This window comes from Pongo abelii, chromosome 19 (genome assembly GCF_028885655.2).
Source record: "Pongo abelii isolate AG06213 chromosome 19, NHGRI_mPonAbe1-v2.0_pri, whole genome shotgun sequence".
NCBI classification, from domain to species: domain Eukaryota; kingdom Metazoa; phylum Chordata; class Mammalia; order Primates; family Hominidae; genus Pongo; species Pongo abelii.
In genome coordinates this window covers 54,576,174-54,595,223 of record NC_072004.2, presented here as the reverse complement: position 1 = coordinate 54,595,223, position 19,050 = coordinate 54,576,174, and the positions used below count along the sequence as shown (strand labels likewise).

The 19,050-nt window shown below is 36.0% G+C and overlaps 1 protein-coding gene across 12 annotated transcripts in view; it reads right to left on the bottom strand.

The window, feature by feature from the left end:
• The window catches only part of BCAS3 (BCAS3 microtubule associated cell migration factor), a 703,083-nt gene that overhangs the window by 428,832 nt on the left and 255,201 nt on the right, over positions 1-19,050 (bottom strand). For all 12 annotated transcript variants that reach the window (XM_024234727.3, XM_024234725.3, XM_024234724.3 and 9 more), the window contains one exon: positions 13,138-13,271. In XM_024234727.3, the coding sequence (XP_024090495.1) occupies positions 13,138-13,271 (134 nt within the window). The remainder of the gene's footprint in view (positions 1-13,137; positions 13,272-19,050) is intronic.

Here is a 19,050-nt window from a genome sequence, read left to right as displayed (position 1 = left end):
AGCCAGATGGGAAACTCTGGCCTTGAAACACAACGGAATTTGCCCTGCTAGATTTTAAACATGTTTGAAACCAGTGACTCTTGTATTCTTTTCCATTTCTTCCTTTTGAAATGTCTATCCTATGCATATTCTACTACTGTATTTTGGCAGGAGGTAACTTTTATCGTAGTTTCACAGCTCCAAAGAAGCACAGGAATTTTGCCCTAGGATAAATTCCAGAGTCTCAACCATACCAGAGTCAGATGATTGAGATGATAAGATTGGACCTTTGAGCTGATAATATTTTTTTAAAAATTTAGACTTAGAGTTGATGCTGTAATGGGTTGTGACTTTTGGGGATGTTGGTAGGGAAAAGAGGTAATACTCAGCATATGGCATGAACATGAATTCTGGGAGGCAGAGGATGGAATACAGAGAAGTGAATTATAGCCCCCAAAAGACATGTCCACATCCCTCAAAAGATCAGAGTTACTCTTTGGCAAAATAAGTTATTAGGTTATAAATTCTAAGAGAAGGAGCTTATCCCTGGGTTATCCAGGTTGGTACTTAAAACAATCACATGTATCTTTACAAGAAATACAGAAGAGGAGCTGACTCAGAAATGAGGATGTAATACAATCAGAGAGACAGAGACTGAGTGATGTGGCTATAACTCAAAGAATGCTAAAGGCCATCAAAGGCTAGAAAGGGCAAAGAACAAATTCTTCCTCAGAATTTCCAAAGGAAGTGCAGCCTTGCTTACATTTTGATTTTAGGTTTTTGCCCTCCAAGTAAGAGAATAATTTTTGATATTTTAGGCTCCCAAGTTCATGGCAATTTGTTATGGTAACCACAGGAAAAAAACCATTGAGTAAATCTGGACATCATCCTGAACAACATGAATTTTATAATATGAACAATCTGCCCCAGGACTGAAATTGCTGGGTTCTATGGTAAGTACATATTAATATTTTAAGTAAATGCAAAATTATTTCCCAGAGAAGCCGTACCAACAGCAATGTACGAAATATGAGAAATTTAGTTCCTCTATTCACTGACTGTGGGGAGTTAGTTCTTTAAAGGTATTGTGGACATAAGACATACAACTTGTATCTTTTCATTCCCTTAATGGTTTTGTTCAAAAAGCAGATGTGTTTCATTTTGATGAAATCCAGTTTATCCATTTTTCTTTAATGGGCTTTGGAATAGAAAATTTTGCAAAGCAAAACCAAAACCAAAGAAAATCTTTTTTTTTTTTTTTGAGACAGGGGTTTGCTCTGTTCCCCAGGCTGGAATGCAGTGGTGTGATCATGACTCACTGCAATCTTGACCTCCCAGGCTCAAGCGATCCTTCCACCTCAGCCTCCCAAGGAGGTGGGACTACAGACATACACCATCAGGCCTGGCTAATTTTTTTTTGCTTTTGTAGAGACAGAGTCTTTCTATGTTCCCCAGTCTGGTCTTGAACTCCTGGGGTCAACCGATCCTCCCACCTTAGCCTCCCAAAGTAATGGAATTACAACTGTGTCCAACCTTGGTGTCACATTTTAAAAGTCTGTCCCTAACCCAAGTCACAAAAGTTTCTTTTGGTGCTCTAATAACTTCATAGTTGTAGGTTCTACATTTAAGTCTATGATCTAATTTGAGTTAATTTGTTGAAAAGACTAATCTTTCTCCACTTTGTATCTTTGTACCTTTGTCAAAAATAAGTTGTCTCCACATGTGTGGGAATGGTCACAAGATTCCTACTGATTATTGTAGTTTTAGTAAGTCTTGATATAGGTAGTGACATTTCTCCAACTTTTTCTTTTTCAAAATTATTTTGCTCATTAGTGCTATGCATTTTCATGTGAATTTTAGAATTATCTTGTTAATGTTTACCAAAAGAAAACCCGCTGGGATGTTGATGCAGATTACATCGAGTCTATGGATAAATCTGGGGAGAATTGACATTTTAATGACGGTAAGTATTCTAGCACAAGAAAATGGTTTAATTCTCCATTTATTTAGGTCTTTACTCTCAGCAATATTTTCTAGCTTTCAGAGTACAAGTCTTGCTTATTGAATGTCAGTAGTATATACTTTTGGATTTTTTAAATGATCAATTCATTGTTATTAGTATATAGAAATGCAACCAATTTTTGTATATTGATCTAATATCCTGTAACCTTGTTAAAATCATTTATTAGTTCTTTTTAAAAAATAAAATAAAATCCTTTAGTTTTTCAACATAGACAATCATGTCATTTTTTAATAAAAGATAGTTTTACTCTTGCCTTTCTGATCTGATGGTAGTTCTTTCTTTGTTCTCATGTCTCCTCTGCAGATCTCTGGGATTCTCTCTCTGCAGCTCCCATGTCTGTGGTCCAGTGTATTGAGAATCTATGATCTTGGCCTCCCAGGACTCTTAGCAATATCTCATCAATTCAGGGAGACTACTAGGCTCCATTAGGGTTCCCCCTTCCTGCACCATGACTGGAAACTCTTTCAAAGCAATAAACTGGGGCAACCATAGGCATCCTCTCATTTGTTCTTCATCTATCAAGGATTGCCATCTTTCAATGACTAATGTACAGTAAATAAAAAACCACTGTTCACTGTTTAGTTGTTTCAGGTAGGAGGGTTAATCCAGCTCTTAACGCTATATTGGCCAAAAGTAGAGGTCCTAATATTGACTCTTTATTTGGCATTTACTGTGCCAGTGCTTTGCTAAGCATTTTACATATAGTATTTCTGTTATTTCCTCAATAAACTCTGAAATCGGTATTGGCCCCATTTTACAGAAGAGTAACTTGAAGATTAGAGAAAGTACTTAGCCTGTCCTTAGTTATATAATTACTAATCAGCATCCAAGTATATAGGGGAGCAGGGGAAATAGGAATGAGGAGTGACTGCTAATGGATAAGTGGTTTATTTTAAGGATTACAAAAATGTCCTGAAATTAGATACTAGTGATGATATGCAAACTCTAAAAACATAACAAAAACCACTGAATTGCACTTCTAAAAATGAATTTTATAGTATGTAAATTATATCTCAATAAAAATGATGTTTTTGCAGAAAAACTGAAGAATTACATGACTATAGGTAGGGTCATGCACAGGGTTGCTAGATTCACAAAAATAAATACAGAAAGTCCAGTTAAATTTGAGTATTAGTAAAAGCATAACTAGGAAATATTTGGAACATGTTCACACTAAAAACATATATTTGCATTTATCTAAAATGACCATCAAATAGTTATCAGTTAATAATACTGAATAACTAGATGATTTTCCCCTTGACAATTGAAGATACTAACTTATTTCACAGTATTATTCTAGAATGGTAAAATTAACACTTTTCTGATTTTGTTTCAAAAGCAAGTTTGCCATTTGCCAAAATTAGCATGCTAAGTACAAAAATGACTTGAATCTGTTTGAGAAAGTATGTTAACAAAATATGTGTAAGGTTTATACTTACTGTTGAAAACAAGGACTATTTTACTTACTACATATGTGTTTTACAAGGAAAATTACTGTCAGATGCAAAGGATATCCCAAGTCATAGACCACAAAACAACTTAATTCAGTATAATTAGATCCACATACTGAATTTTTTTCCTTGCCTGATTAAAGTACCGTCAGAGTTCTTGGAAGAATCCAGAAAAACATGCTTTTGTAGTACTCAAAGAGGGCCAAACAGATCATGTGACACATAGATTTCACGACTGGTGTTAAATTTTATATATCAGTTCAAAATAATTTTCTGTAGAACCTTATAAAATTAATTTTGTGGTCACTGAGGTCCTGGTATTTGGGGTTTAGAAATTCCCAGTCTCCCATACAGAGTGTGTTCTAGAGCATAATCATTTAAATAATTTCTATTTGATTTTCCTACCTGTTAAGTAGGAACATCATTGGCATTAGCAAACATTTGCACTACAATATGCAAGGCTCCATTCTATGCATGAGAGATGCCAAGAAGCTTAAGCAAAATTTCTATTTCCATATTGAACTTATAGATAAATTAAATGGCAAATAACTTTAATATAAAGAGGTATCAAAAATAGGTGTTAAGTGCTTAAAATATCCAAATTCTAAAAGGTCAGAGATAAGGTAGAGCATCTCAGTGACTAGAACAGATGGGATGGGATTTGAAAAAGAGGTAAGAAATAAAATGTGCCCAGCAGCACAGTGAAATATTAACTCTAGATAAAATGCTCATCAAATTTAAAACTTCCATACAAAAGAGACAAAAACAAATGATAATTAAACTTAAAGGTAAGCAAGTTAGTTGTGCCAGAAAGTAAGGACAAGCTCAAAGAGTGGTGAAGATACGTCAAAAGGACACAGACACCAAGTTATTGGGCTCCCACTGGCCAAATGTGGGACATTTTGTGCACTATAATAAGTAATTATTGAACAAATATAATCCATTGAATAAAATAGGAATCTATGAGACCAAAATGATAGGTAAATAAAGGAATGAATTGAAAGTTCAATGCAGAATGGCATATTTACATAGTTTTAAATTACTGCCCCAAAAACCTTGTAAATTTTTATAAGTACAAAAGAGTAACTGCACAGTGAGGAAGACCAGCAGACACCATCTCAGTCATGTGATTAAACTGATCATCATCAATAACAAATCAAAATCAAAATCATGTACCACCTGATAGGATGCAATAAGAACCAGCACCTACTCTGTGACATTCCTGTCAAAGATGAGTAAGCTAAATCTAATCATAATGAAACATCAGATAAAAAATTGAGGCACTTTTGACAAAAATAAATTACTTGTAATATTTAAATGTGCTGAGAGCATAAACGGCAAAGAAATAATAATGACCTGTTCCAGAATGAAGGAGATTAAAGAGATATAAAAATTCAGTCTCCGGCTGGGCACAGTGACTCACGCCTGTAATCCCGGCACTGTGGGAGGCCAAGGAGGGCGGATCACAAGGTCAGGATATCCAGACCATCCTGGCCACCAACATGGTGAAACCCCATCTCTACTAAAATTACAAAAAAAATTAGCTGGGCTTGGTGGCGTCTGCCTGTAATCCCAGAGGCTGAGGCAGGAGAATCGCTTGAACCAGGCAGTCGGGAGGTTGCAGTGAGCTGAGATAGCGCCACTGCACTGCAGCCTGGCGACAGAGCAAGACTCTGCCTCAAAAAAAAAAAAAAAAAAATCAGTTTCCCTGAACTAGATCCTTTAGCTAGTTACTGGGACAATCAGTGAAACTAAAATGGACTTTCAAAATTAGACGGTGAAAATTTATTGATTTGACTTTTTTTATGGTTATATAGAAGAATGTTCTCATTTGTAGAAAATACACATTCAAGCATTGAGGGTAATAGGGCATCATGTCATGTTGGCAATCTACTTTCAAATAGTCCAAGGAAAAAAATGTATCTGCCTTAGTGGAAGGCCTGTGCATATAAAAATCAATGAGGTACAATTTATTTTTAAAAGAAACCCCAGTATTAGTGGAGACAAACAAGTAGACAACCAGTCAAAATACAAAATAACAAGTACTATAATGGGGCGTAAAATGAGTAACACAAGGAAGAGAAGAATTGATTCCACCTAGATAAGGAAGAGAAGAAATAAGGTAATTTTTAACAGGAATGTTGCATGAATGAAAAATATAAATCACGATCCAAAGAATATACTTCTAAAATGAAATCTTAATAGAAAAATCAATTTCATGAAACTCAGTAGGAACTTTAAAAGTATGCATTGTAGGTATTTTTGGTGAAGAATAAAGCAGATATAATAATCCTTACCCTCAAGAAGGTAAAAATATTTTAAGTATTTAATCCAGAAGAAAGAAATTGGGCATTATATGCATGAGATGTGAAATATTCCCATATTTACTCATGAATGAGTTAAAAATTTGCACATAAATAATAATTTGCCTGATGGGAACATTAGAGGAAAAGACTCTGTGTTAATGACTAAAATTCCATTTTCTAGTTTTTCTCTAATCGAGGAACTACTAGTATGGGTAAAATGTTAAATGGTGATAGCTTAGAAAAGTCATTCAATGTTAAAGGCTAAGATCACCTAGATGATGGTAATGGATGCACAACAGTGTGAATTAATACCATTGAACTGTATGCTTTAAAATGGTAAAAATGGTGGAATTTTTTTTTGCATTTCACCACAATTTTCTAAAATGATAAGATTCCCAAACTATTTTAAAATACATGCGAAACCAAAAAAGAGCCCAAATAACCAACGTAATCCTAAGCAAAAGGAACAAAGCTGGAGGCATCATGTTACCTGACTTCAAACTACACTACAGGACTGTGGTAAGCAAAACAGCATGGTACTAATACAAAAATAGACACACAGACCAATGGAACAGACTAGAGAGCCCAGAAATAAGGCCACATACCTACAACCATCTGATCTTCAACAAAGCTGACAAAAACAAGCAATGGGGAAAGGACTCCCTATTCAATAAATGGTTTTCTGGTAACTGGCTAGCCATATGCAGAAGGTTGAAACTGAACCCCTTCCTTACATCATATAAAAAATCAACTCCGGTGGCTCACGCCTGTAATCCCAGCACTTTGGGAGACCGAGGCAGGTGGATTGCCTAAGGTCAGGAATTCAAGACCAGCCTGGCCAACATAGTGAAACCCCATCTATATTAAAAATACAAAAATTAGCCAGATGTGGTGGCAGGTGCCTCTAAGCCCAGCTACTCGGGAGGCTGAGGCAGGAGAATCACCTGAACTCGGGAGGCAGAGGTTGCAGTGAGCAGAGATTGCGCCATTGCACTCCAGCCTGGGTGACAAAAGCAAGAGTTCGTCTCAAAAAAAAAAAATCAACTCAAGATGAATTAAAGACTCAAATATAAAACTCAAAACTATAAAAACTCTGGAAGACAACCTAGGCAATACCATTCTGGACACAGGAACTGGCAAAGATTTCATGACAAAGACACCAAAAGCAATCACAACAAAAGCAAAAATTGACAAATGGGCTCCAATCAAACTAAAGAGCTCCTGCACAGCAAAAGAAACCATCAACATAGTAAATAGACAATCTATAGAATGGGAGAAAATATCTGCAAACTATGCATCTCACAAAAGTCTAGTATCCACCATCTATAAGAACTTTAAACAAATTTACAAGAAAGAAAAACAAACAACCCCATTAAATAGTGGGCAAAGGACATGCACAGACACTTTTCAAAAGAATATCATTAGAGAAATGCAAATCAAAACCTGGATAAACCATCTCACACCAGACAGAATGGCTATTATTAAAAAGTCAAAAAATAACAGATGCTCATGAGGTTGTGGAGAAAAGGGAACGCTTATACACTGTTAGAGTGTAAGTTAGTTCCATCACTGGGGAAAGCCGTTCAACCCAGCACAATCCCATTCTACCATAAAGACACATATCAATCATTCTACCATAAAGACACATGCATGCATGTGTTCACTGCAGTGCAATTTCTAATAGCAAAGACATGGAATCAACCTAAATACCTATCAATGGCAGACTGGATAAAGAAAACGTGGTACATAGACACCATGGAATATTATGCAGTCATAAAAAAGAATGCGATCATGTCTTTGCAGGAACATGGATGAAGCTGGAGGCCATTATCCTTAGCAGACTAATACAGGAATAGAAAACCAAATACTGCATGTTCTCACTTACAAGTGGAAGCTAAATGATGAAAACACATGGACACATAGAGGGAACAACAGACACTGGGGCCTCCTTGAGGGTGGAAGATGGGAGGAGGGAGAGGATCAGAAAAAAATAACTATTGAGTACTAGGCCTAGTACCTGCATGGCAAAATAATCTGTACAACAATCCCCCATGACATGAATATACCTATATAATAAACCTGCATATGTACCCCTGAACTTAAAAGCTTAGGCCAGGCACGGTGGCTCACGCCTGTAATCCCAGCACTTTGGGAGGCCGAGACGGGTGGATCACCTGCGGTCAGGAGTTCGAGGCCAGCCTGACCAACATAGTGAAACCCCATCTCTAATAAAAACACAAAAATTAGCTGGGCATGCTGTTGGGCACCTGTAACCCCAGCTACTCGGGAGGCTGACACAGGAGAATCACTTGAACCCAGGAGGCAGAGGTTGCAGTGAGCCGAGATCGAGACACTGCACTCCAGCCTGGGCAACAGAGCAAGACTCTGTCTCAAAAGAAAAAACAAAAAGTTTAAAAATAATTTTTTAAAAATTAAAAAGATAAGACTTCCCAGTTTAGCCCGAGAATAAAATAACAGAGATAAAGAAAAATGTGCAAACCCATTTCCTGTCTTTAGTCTTTTCTAAACTGTAGCAACAAGAACACAAAAAGCAGGAAAAAATATACAATAAGGGATAAAAATTCAAGATTTTTACATTTTAATTAAAGCTCATGAATTAATTCAAACAGAACTTGGACTATGAAAATGCCAAGACCCAGCCAGGTGCAGTGGCTCATGCCTGTAATCCCAACACTTTGGGAGGCTGAGGCAGGTGCATCACCTGAGGTCAGGAATTCAAGACCAGCCTGGCCAACATGGTGAAACCCTGTCTCTATTAAAAATACAAAAATTAGCCAGGTGTGGTGGCGGGTGCCTATAGTCCCAGCTACTCAGGAGTGCTGAGGCAGGAGAACTGCTTGAACCTGGGGGGACAGAGGCTGCAGTGGGCCGAGATTGTGCCATTGCACTCCAGCCTGAGCGACATAGAGTGAGACTCCGTCTCCAAAAAAAAAAAAAAGAAAGAAAAGAAAATGCCAAGACCCTATCAATCAGTAAATTGGATTTTCCCCTAGATATTAATTAGAAATAAACCTACATATCTTTTAAGAACTATTGATCTTTAAATGTCAGAACTCAAATTAGAAAAGTTAAGTAAAATCATTTTTTTTAATCCTCAGATCTCCAGTGCTAGGGTAATAATTGAAAAAGATATAATACCACTGCACTGTTAAGAACAATTTCATCTACATAAATATGTATAGGGATCTTAAGAATGCACAACAGACTGACAAGCAAAGCAGCTCTGGGTGCAGAGGTTAATGGGTCAGGTAACTTTGATGTTTTTGTTCCATGTAGTTCAAGATTGTCCAAAATTTACCTCCAAAATGCTTATTATATATTACTTATATCATGAAACAAATGCAAGAAATAGGGCAAAACAATGAAGTCAAACAAAATAAAAGATATTATTCAAAAAGCAAAGAATATAGCTATCACTACTACGGTTGCATAATATTTTAGAATTCCTGAACAATATAATAAGAGAAAAATAAAAACAAAAAAGATAATAATTTTCAGAAAATGTATTCCACTTAGAAATTCCAAGAAAATTTACTGAAAAACTACTTAATCTTACAAGAGAATCTAGCAAAGCAGGCATACACAAATTCAATATAAAATTATCAATAGCTTTGCCATACCACAGCAATGACAAACTTTGAAATGTTACAATTCCTAGTTGCAAAACTTCCACAACATAAAGATGTCAGTTCTAATTGTATTAAAATGTAATTTCAATGCAATTTAAATAAAAATCTCCACAGGATTCACTATGTAACGCAATAAGGTCACTCTAAAACACAACAGCTGGGAAAGCTTTTGAAAACGAACAATAAATCAAGTCATAAAGCTAAAGTAAGTAAAAAAGTTGGTGAAGGGTGTTGTTTTTGCTTCCTATTAGAGAAATTTCCAAACATACACAAAAATATAGAGAATGTTAACATGACCCACCTACGTGGACATCATTCAACTTCAACAATTAACGCTCTGCAAATCTGTTGACTCTATCTCATTGTTTGTTTTGCTAGAATATTTTAAAGCACATTAGAGATATCATCTCTGTTCACCTGTAAATAATTCAGAATATATGCCTAATAAATAATGACTTTAAAAAAATTAGTTACAAGGCAATATGCAGTGGCTTATATCAACACTGTGGAAGACCAAGGTGGTAACCCAGGAGTTCAAGACTAGCCTGGGCAACACGGCGAGACTCTGTCTCTACAAAACAAATACACAATTACATACACAGCAAATTAGTTATACTTGATAAATGTCATATAACACCTCATTCATGGTCAATTTTCTCCAACTGTCTCAAAAATGTCTCTTTATACTTTATTTAGATCAGGGTCCAAACAAAGTTTTCACAATGCATTTACTCAATGTGTATTTTAAGTCCTTATAATCAATATAACCATCCCTCTATTTTCTTCTGTCACTTATTTGTCCTATTATCTAACCAACCCTCCCCTCCCCTACTGCTAGATCATTTCAGAGCAAATTCCAGATATCTGTAAATATTTTTGCATCACTAAAAAATAAGGACTTTAAATTCTTGAATACCTAATATTATCTATATAATATCTAATAATAATAAATAATATCTAGTAAGTCAAATGTAAAACTCTCACAACTTGTCTGAAAAATGTCTTTTTATATTTGGTTTGTGTGAAAGAGGATTTAAATAAGGTCCACACTTTGTACTTAGATGATATTCTCCAAAGTCTCCTTCAAATTTTAACAATTCACCTTTCCCCCACCACACATCAACTTTTATTTTCCAATTACAATTATTTGTTAAAGAAATCAAGTCATATTTGTAATGCAGAACTTCCCATATTTTAGAGTTGGCTAGTTGCATTTTCATGGTATTGTTTAACTTATCTCTCTATTTCTGTATTTTCTCCAAAGTGCTAACTATATCTAGAAGCTGATTGGTTAGTTTAGTGCAAAAGCAACTATAGTTAAAAATAATTTATTGTATATTTCAAAATAATTAGAAGAGTGGATTTAGAATGCTCCCAACACAAAGAAACAATAAATGTTTGAGGTGACGGATATCCCAATTAGCCTGACGAGATCATTACACATTGAATGCCTGTATCAAAATATCACATGTACTCCATAAATATGCACAACTATTATGTACCCATAAAAATTAAGAATAGGCCAGGGTGGTGACTCACACCTGCAATTCCAGCACTTTGGGAGGCTGAGGCAGGAGGATCACTTGAGCTCAGGAGGTTGAGACTGGCCTGGGCAACACAGTGAGACAACATAGTGTCAACTCTACAAAAAAAGAAAACAAACTGAAAAAATTGCCAGGTGTGGTGGCCTGCACCTGTAGTCCCAGCTACTTGGGAGGCTGAGACAGGAGCATCACTTGAGCCCAGGAGGTCAAGGCTGTACTCAGCTATGATCCCGCCACTGCACTGGACAACAGAGCAAGACCCTGTCCTCAAAATACTACTACTACTAATAATAATAATTGTATAAGAAACCTTAGAAATAATTTTTAAAATTTTACTTAAGCTAGTTTTATGTTAGAATATTTCAGTGAGGCTGGGCGCGGTGGCTCACACCTGTAATCCCAGCACTTTGGGAGGCCAAGGCAGGTAGATCATCAGGTCAGGAGTTCAAGACCAGCCTGGCCAACATGGTGAAACCCTTTCTCTGCTAAAAATACAAAAATTAGCCAGGCATGGTGGCACACGCCTGTAATCCCAGCTACTCGGGTTGCTGAGGTAGGAGAATTGCTTGAACCCAGGAGGTGGAGGCTGCAGTGAGCCGAGATCGTACAACTGCACTCCAGTATGAGCAACAGAGCAAGACTCCATCTTGAGGGAAAAAAAAAAAAGAATATTTCAATGAAAAAACTTTCCCTCATCAACTACTTGATTGTCTTATTAAATTGATAACAAGAAAAGTGGGGTAAACACTGTATATTTTTGGTTTATCAGTTTTCAGAGTGAGTTAGTAAACAAGCAACCTAGAGTAATGCCTAATACTTTTTCAAACATATTCTTATAAACTATTAGCATTTAAGTTCTCTAAGATTTAAGACATTTCAATCCAATATAGTCATTTATTTTCGTGGGAATTCAAGACAAACATCACTTTAGACTGTTGGAAAATGATAGGCTAGTCAATAAATAGAGTAGGGTCAAATGGGTATCTCATAGAATAACATATATACAGTGTTATACTGGCAAGTGCATATAAGGCATGAAACAAAAGGTATTTGAGATTTTTAAGCTATTAAGACAATAAACAGTATCTACCATGTGATATTAAGAATATTAAATATATGTGGGCCAGGCACGGTGGCTCATGCCTATAATCCCAGCTCTTTGGGAGGCTGACGTGGGTGGATCATGAGGCCACGAGTTTGAGACCAGCCTGGTCAAGAGATCAGCCTGGCCAATATGGTGAAACACCATCTCTACTAAAAATGCAAAAATTAGCCAGGCATGGTGGTGGGTGCCTGTAATCCCAGCTGGTCGGGAGGCTGAGGCAGGAAAATTGCTCGAACCCGGGAGGCAGAGGTTGCAGTGAGCCAAAGATCGCGGCGCCATTGCACTCCAGCCTGGGCAACAGAGCGAGATTCCAACTCAAAAAAAATAATAAAAATAAATAAAAATTAAAAATTAAAAAAGAATATTAAATATATGTGAAGCACTTAGCATGGCACCTGATACAAGCGCTCAGTAAATGATGCATATGAACATATGTGTACCCATGCATGTGTATGTGATTATCTGCTGGTAAATGTTTAAAATCTAGCTCTCTGAGGAAAAAAATAGCCCTGATTTGTAGTGTTTGCAAATTTTCATGATCAAATAGTCCCAACATGGGTGATTTCACGCAATCAAAATAATATCACTAAATACCGTGCCAAGGAGGGATGTACGTAACTGGTTCTCACTAGCCTCCACTGTATTCATATATCCATGTTCATCATGAAACTATTTTTGTACATATGAATATGTCCATGTATATGTGTGTGTATGTATGCACATACATATTTATGTACACAGAATCCAAATGCCTAGTAAAAGGTGTGGAGAGACAGCAAATGAATGACAGGAGTTTTCCCTGGGGCAAGAAATGGTCTCAGGTTGGGAAAAGCAGGATAAACAGCACTACTGTTTTATCAAGATTCATTGAATTTTTAAACAAAAAAATGTTCATCTAGTGCTTACGTATTTACTGGGTCAAAACGGAATTTTTCCCTGTTTATCTAACCCATTCTATCACAGACAGCAATATTTTCTCACAAACATCAACATTAAGCTGCAATGTGATATAAATGACCAGCTAAAGTAGATGTCATATTACACCAAGAAATTGCCTTCTGAAAAATTATACAGCTTACTTTGGCTTCAGTTTCTCCCCTGTGAAGAGTATACAGATGGTGGACGGCACATTGTGATGAGGACCAAGGATGAGTCAGAATTTGGAAGACATGAAAGTCATGGCCAAGGGTGTCTGTTGTGACTAGAAGCATTCCTGGAAGACAAAAAACAAAGGGTAAAAATAAAAATGATTATGTATGTGGATGAAATATTCTAAAAAGCTATTCACAATATTTAAAATATTACCAACTGGCAAAAAATTACCAAGGCTATAAGAAGCATTACAAAATAAAAAAATAAAACAAAATATCTTTTTCATGTGAATACCAACCTTAATGACACATCAGTATATCAGCAAGGTATAAACCCAGATGCGCAAGTATTATGGCATTCCTGTAAAACTAGCAGAGAGAAGTTTGATATTCCTGAATTTACAGAATTAATAATTTTATTTTATTTTTTTCCTGAAGCAGAATCTCACTCTGTTGCCCAGGCTGGGGTGCAGGTGCCCGATCACAGCTCATTGCAGCCGCAAACTCCTGGGCTCAAGAGATCCTCCTGCCTCAGCCTCCCAAGTAGTTGGGACTACAAGCACATGCCACCATGCTTGGCTAATTTTCTTTTATTTTTGTAGAGACAGGGTCTTACCATGTTTCCCAGGCTGGTCTCGAACTCTGGGCCTCAAGCAATCCTTTGTTGTGGCCTCTCAAAGATCTGAGATTACAGGCATGAGCCACCGTGCCCAGCCACAATCATTTTTCAAAACAATGAATGTGAAAATGACATACCCCCATGGAACTCCCTCTTTTGCAATTTCTTCAAACTTTAATTCTATGCTCCAATTTATCTACTGATCCAAATACTACTTCCTGTACTTAATTCACCATGATATTTATTGAAAATGCCAATAGAGCCTATTACAGGGAAAGTTCTTAATTTTGATGAGATGTCACAGCTAAGAATTCTTTGCCTAACCCAAGGTCACAAAGATCTTCTGCTTCCTTGTAAAAGTTTCATAATTTTATGTTTTACATTTAAGCCTATCATCATTTTAATATTTGTGTAAGGTGTGAGGACCTTATACAACAGGTTATATGGTGAGGATCCTATACAAAACATGGACAAGGTTAACTTATTTGCATAAGATGTCCAAGTGTCCCAGAAAGACTTCTTGAAGACACTGTTCTTTCTCCATTGAAGTAACATTGTCAACTTGCCAAGGATCAATTGGCTATATTTGTGTAGGCCTATATTTTTTTGAGATGGAGTCTCGCTGCCTCCCAGGCTGGAGTGCAGTGGCGCAATCTCCGCCCACTGCAAGCTCCGCCTCCTGGGTTCACGCCATTCTCCTGCCTCAGCCTCTCAAGTAGCTGGGACTACAGCCGCCTGCCACCACGCCCGGCTAATTTTTTGTATTTTTGGTAGAGACGGGGTTTCACCATGGTAGCCAGGATGGTCTCCATCTCCTGACCTCTTGATCCGCCGGACTCGGCCTCCCAAAGTGCTGGGATTACAGGCATGAGCCACCTTGCCTGGCATTTTTAAAAATTTATTATTATTATTATTATTTGAAACAGTCTCGCTCTGTCACCCAGCCTGGAGTGCAGTAGTGCATTCTCGGCTCACTGCAACCTCCACTTCCTGGGTTCAACTGATTCTTATACCTCAGCCTCCCAAGTAGCTGGGACTACAGGTGTGCGCCACCATGCCTGGCTAATTTTTGTATTTTTAGTAGAGACGGAGTTTTGACATGTTGGCCAGGCTGGTCCCAAACTCCTAGTCTCAAGAGATCCACCCACCTCAGCCTCCCAAAGTGCTGGGATTACAGGTGTGAACCACCATGCCAGGCCAAGGCCTATTTTTTGAAGTTCTATTCTATTAATTCAATTTCTGTGTCTATACATTGACTAATACCACACTCTTGGTTACTGTAACTTCACAGAAAATCTTGAAATCAGGTAAAATGAGCCTTTTCCTGCCTTTTTCAACATTATTTTAGCCATTCTTGTTTAGGATTTTGAGGGAACTGTATTGAGTGTAATAAATTAATTTGGGGACAACTGATAGCTTAATATTGTGTCTTCTGATCTATTAACACAGCATATTTCTTGATTTAGATCTATTTTGACTTCTTTTTCTTTTTGTTTGACACACAGATTCTGAAAATATTGTCTTTTAGAGTTATTAGAAATGGTAATATTTTTTAAAATTCAATGATCAATTTTTGCTTGCTAGTGCATAGAGATAAAATTGATGATTTTTTATCTTGACAATGTATGTTTCCTGCAAGTTCTAGGGGTTTTTTAATACAGTACAAGAATTTTCTTTGATGACAATTACGTAGTTTAGGAACAATCACAGTTTCATTTCTTCCCTTCGACCTACATGCCTTTTCTTCAATTTTCTTGACTTACTGCATTTGCTGAGGCAAGCAGAAATAGTGAGGAGAGATTTCTGTGTTGTAGGAAGAAAGCATTCAATCTTTAAGTATGACATTAAGTATAGGCTTTTTGTAAAAGTCCTTCATAAAATATGCTAAGAGTTTTTATAATGAAAGAAAATTGAATTTTTCAAGTGCTTTTCTGTATCTATTGAAATGATTATGTGGCTTCTCTTATTAAATCTATTAATATAGCGAATTCTAACAATAATTGATTATAAAATGTTGAACATGCCTTGCATTCTTGGGATAAGCCTCATTTGGTCAAAATCCTTTATTATAAGCAGCTAGATTCAATTTTCTAATATTTTCTTGAATATTTTCATATGTGTGTCCCTGAGAAATACTGGTTTGTAGTTTTCTTTTCTAATAATGTGTTTGGATGATTTTGATATTTAGGATAATCCAGGCCTCAAAGAATCAAATGGGAATGCTCCTTACTCTGTTAATTTCTGGAAAAAAAAATATGTAGGACTGCTATTATTTCTTCGTTAAATGTTTAATGGAATTTTAAAGTAAAAATATTTGGGCCTATTTTTGAAGATTTTTAACTACTATTAAATATTTTGTTAATTTTTTTAATTTAAAATTTCTTCTTTGATGAATTACTTTCTGTAATTCAAGGAATTCATCCTTTTTAATATCTGTAGGGAGACATTAATGATATCCACTTTTTTCATTCACGATATCGGTAATCTGTGTCTTCTCTGTTTTTTTTTTTCTTCACCAGTCTGGTAAGGTCTTTTTAAGGTTAACCTATTTAGTTTCATAACTTTCTGTTTTTCTCTTTTCAATTTCACTGATTTCTGTTACTATATTTATTATTTCCTTTATTCTCCTTGTTTTGGGTTCATTTGCTCTTCCTTTTTTTGAGTTTCTTATGGGAGCAGCTTAGATTATTGTTTCAGGAACTTTCTTCTTTTCTGGAGTAAGCTCATATAGGTATAAATGTCCCTCTAAGCCTGCTTAGCTAAATGTAACAGATTTTGATATGCTGCAATTTCATTTATATTCAGTTTTAAATGTTTCCTAGTTGCTTCCTCTTTTGCTCGTGGGTTATTTAAAGGTATATTGTTTTGTTACCAAATATTTGGATATTTTCCAGATATCTTTCAGATATTATTGCCAGTATAATTTCATTATGACAAGAAGTTACTTCTTTTACATTTGTTAAAGTTTGTTTTATGGCTTGAAATATGATCCTTGTTCCATATACACTTGAACACCTAGAATATATTCTAGAAAGGTATATAATTGGTAGTGATGTTTGCATCTTCAATTTCCTTACCGACTGACTGCTTTCTGTTCCATTACTGAGTAGGAGTTACATCTCCAAGTATAATTGTGGACATGTGTAGTTTTCCTAAGTTATATCAGCTTCCTAAATTTTAGAGCAAGGTTCATACACATTTAGGATTGTATGAAGTCTTGGTCAGTTAACCCTTTTAACATGATTTAACCCTGGTTATTTTCCTTGCTCTGACGTCTAGTTTTTTCTGATATTAATTTCACCACTCCAAGTTTGTTTTGATTGGTACTTGCATGGTAGATATTTTCCAGTCTTCTACTCTATATCTATCAATATAGGCTTCTTTTAGATAACAGTTGGGTGCTCTCACACTCGCTCACTCTCTTTCAACCAAATCACTGTCTTTTAATTGGTATTTGTAGTTTATTCATATTCAGTACTTACTGGTAGGGCTGGACTTAGGTCTACCAATTTATTATTTTTGCTTGTCTTGTTTCTGTTTTTTATTTCTCTTTTCATGTTTTCTTGCTGTTTTGGGACCATTTATTTGTAATATTCAATTTTTATGAAATGCTAATTTCAACATTTTATTCAGTTTTGTTTATTTCTCTTCTCATGGTTTCTTGCTGTTTTGAGACTACTTATTTTTACACAATATTTATTGTTGAATGTTAAAAATAAATAATTTATCTATGGACTTTTGAGCTATATCTCTTTATATTAAAATTTTACTGGTTGTTCCAGAGATTATAATACACATATCTAACTTTATGTGCCTGTTCAGTTGTATTTTGTCCAGGTTTCATAATTGTCTTCAATGGGAAGGATGGTTTGTACGTTTACCTTGCTATTCCCAGAAGTAGAATCACATTAGTATAAGCATTTAAACTAATGTTTTGTTGAACAAAAAGGCATGAAAGAATATTAAGCATCTGTGGGAAGACAAGATAGTCATTTCAGTGAAAAGATGAAGTAAATTTGAGTCTGCAATTTCTTTGGCAAACATAAGGTACAGCTCTAGTCACTGTATTAAAATATCCCACTAGATGCCACTGTCCTGGCTATTTCCAAAAGAATATATTTTAGAAAATGAAAGGTACCATTTATTATAAATAATTTAATAAATTATTAAACCTACAACAATACATATAACCTTACCTCTCATTATATATCTAGCTATGATCACAAGGTTATTGACATAGTTTATATTCTTTACTTATTGTTATTCAAACAATAAATTTGTTTTGTTTTGTTTTTGTTTGGAGATGGAGTCTTGCTCTGTCACCCAGGCTGGAGTGCAGTGGCACAATCTTGGCTCACTGCAACCTCCGCCTCCCAGGTTCAAGAAATTCTCCTGCCGCAGCCTCCCGAGTAGCTGGGACTACAGGCACCCACCGCCACGCCCGGCTAATTTTTTGTATTTTGATAGAGAGGGGGTTTCAACCATGTTGCCCAGGCTGGTCTCCAACTCCTGAGGGCAGGCAATCCGCCCACCTCGGCCTCCCAAAGTGCTGGCATTACAGGCGTGAGCCACCGCACCCGGCCTCAAACAATGAATTTCTAAGTTTAGGCATGAATGCTTTGTTGTCCATTTGTAGACAGTGTTTTGCCACTCCTCCTACTTTTTTGCTGAGTTATAGTAAGTTTGAATGATCATAAATCCACTACTATCTTCTGATTCCACTTCTCTGTAACAAATTTTCTGCACTTGACAAACAATTCAATAGAAACATCATTCTGACAGGAAATAAGATGAACTTGCATTTGTAACATATATTCCTCACCTACTGCACACTTCATTAAATTTCGTTTTAAATCATACCGTTTTATGTAGAATGAGCACTCAAATAAAGGTCCTCATTTGCCAAATCAAGACTATTATTGTTTTACATATGAATGAAAATCACAAATGAACACTTTCCCATATGTTCCTAGCTTTTCAAACTGACATTCGTCTCTGTTTAGTTATGATTATGTAAAACAAATTCAAATTTTCAGGAAAATGTCCACTAAAAAATCATGCGTATTATCTTCTGTGTATCCCATCTCAAACACTTTTTTTCCACCCCTCCATGCAAATGTGGCTTCTACAATTCACCAGTTTACTTTTTTCACAAAATTTTAAAAATAATATAAAAAATTTAAAGAGCAGAAAGGAGAAAAGAAATAGCTAGTATAGGACTACATAGTCACGTGCTTTCTTTTCATTTACAATTTCCTCTTTTGCACACATTCTGCCAGGGA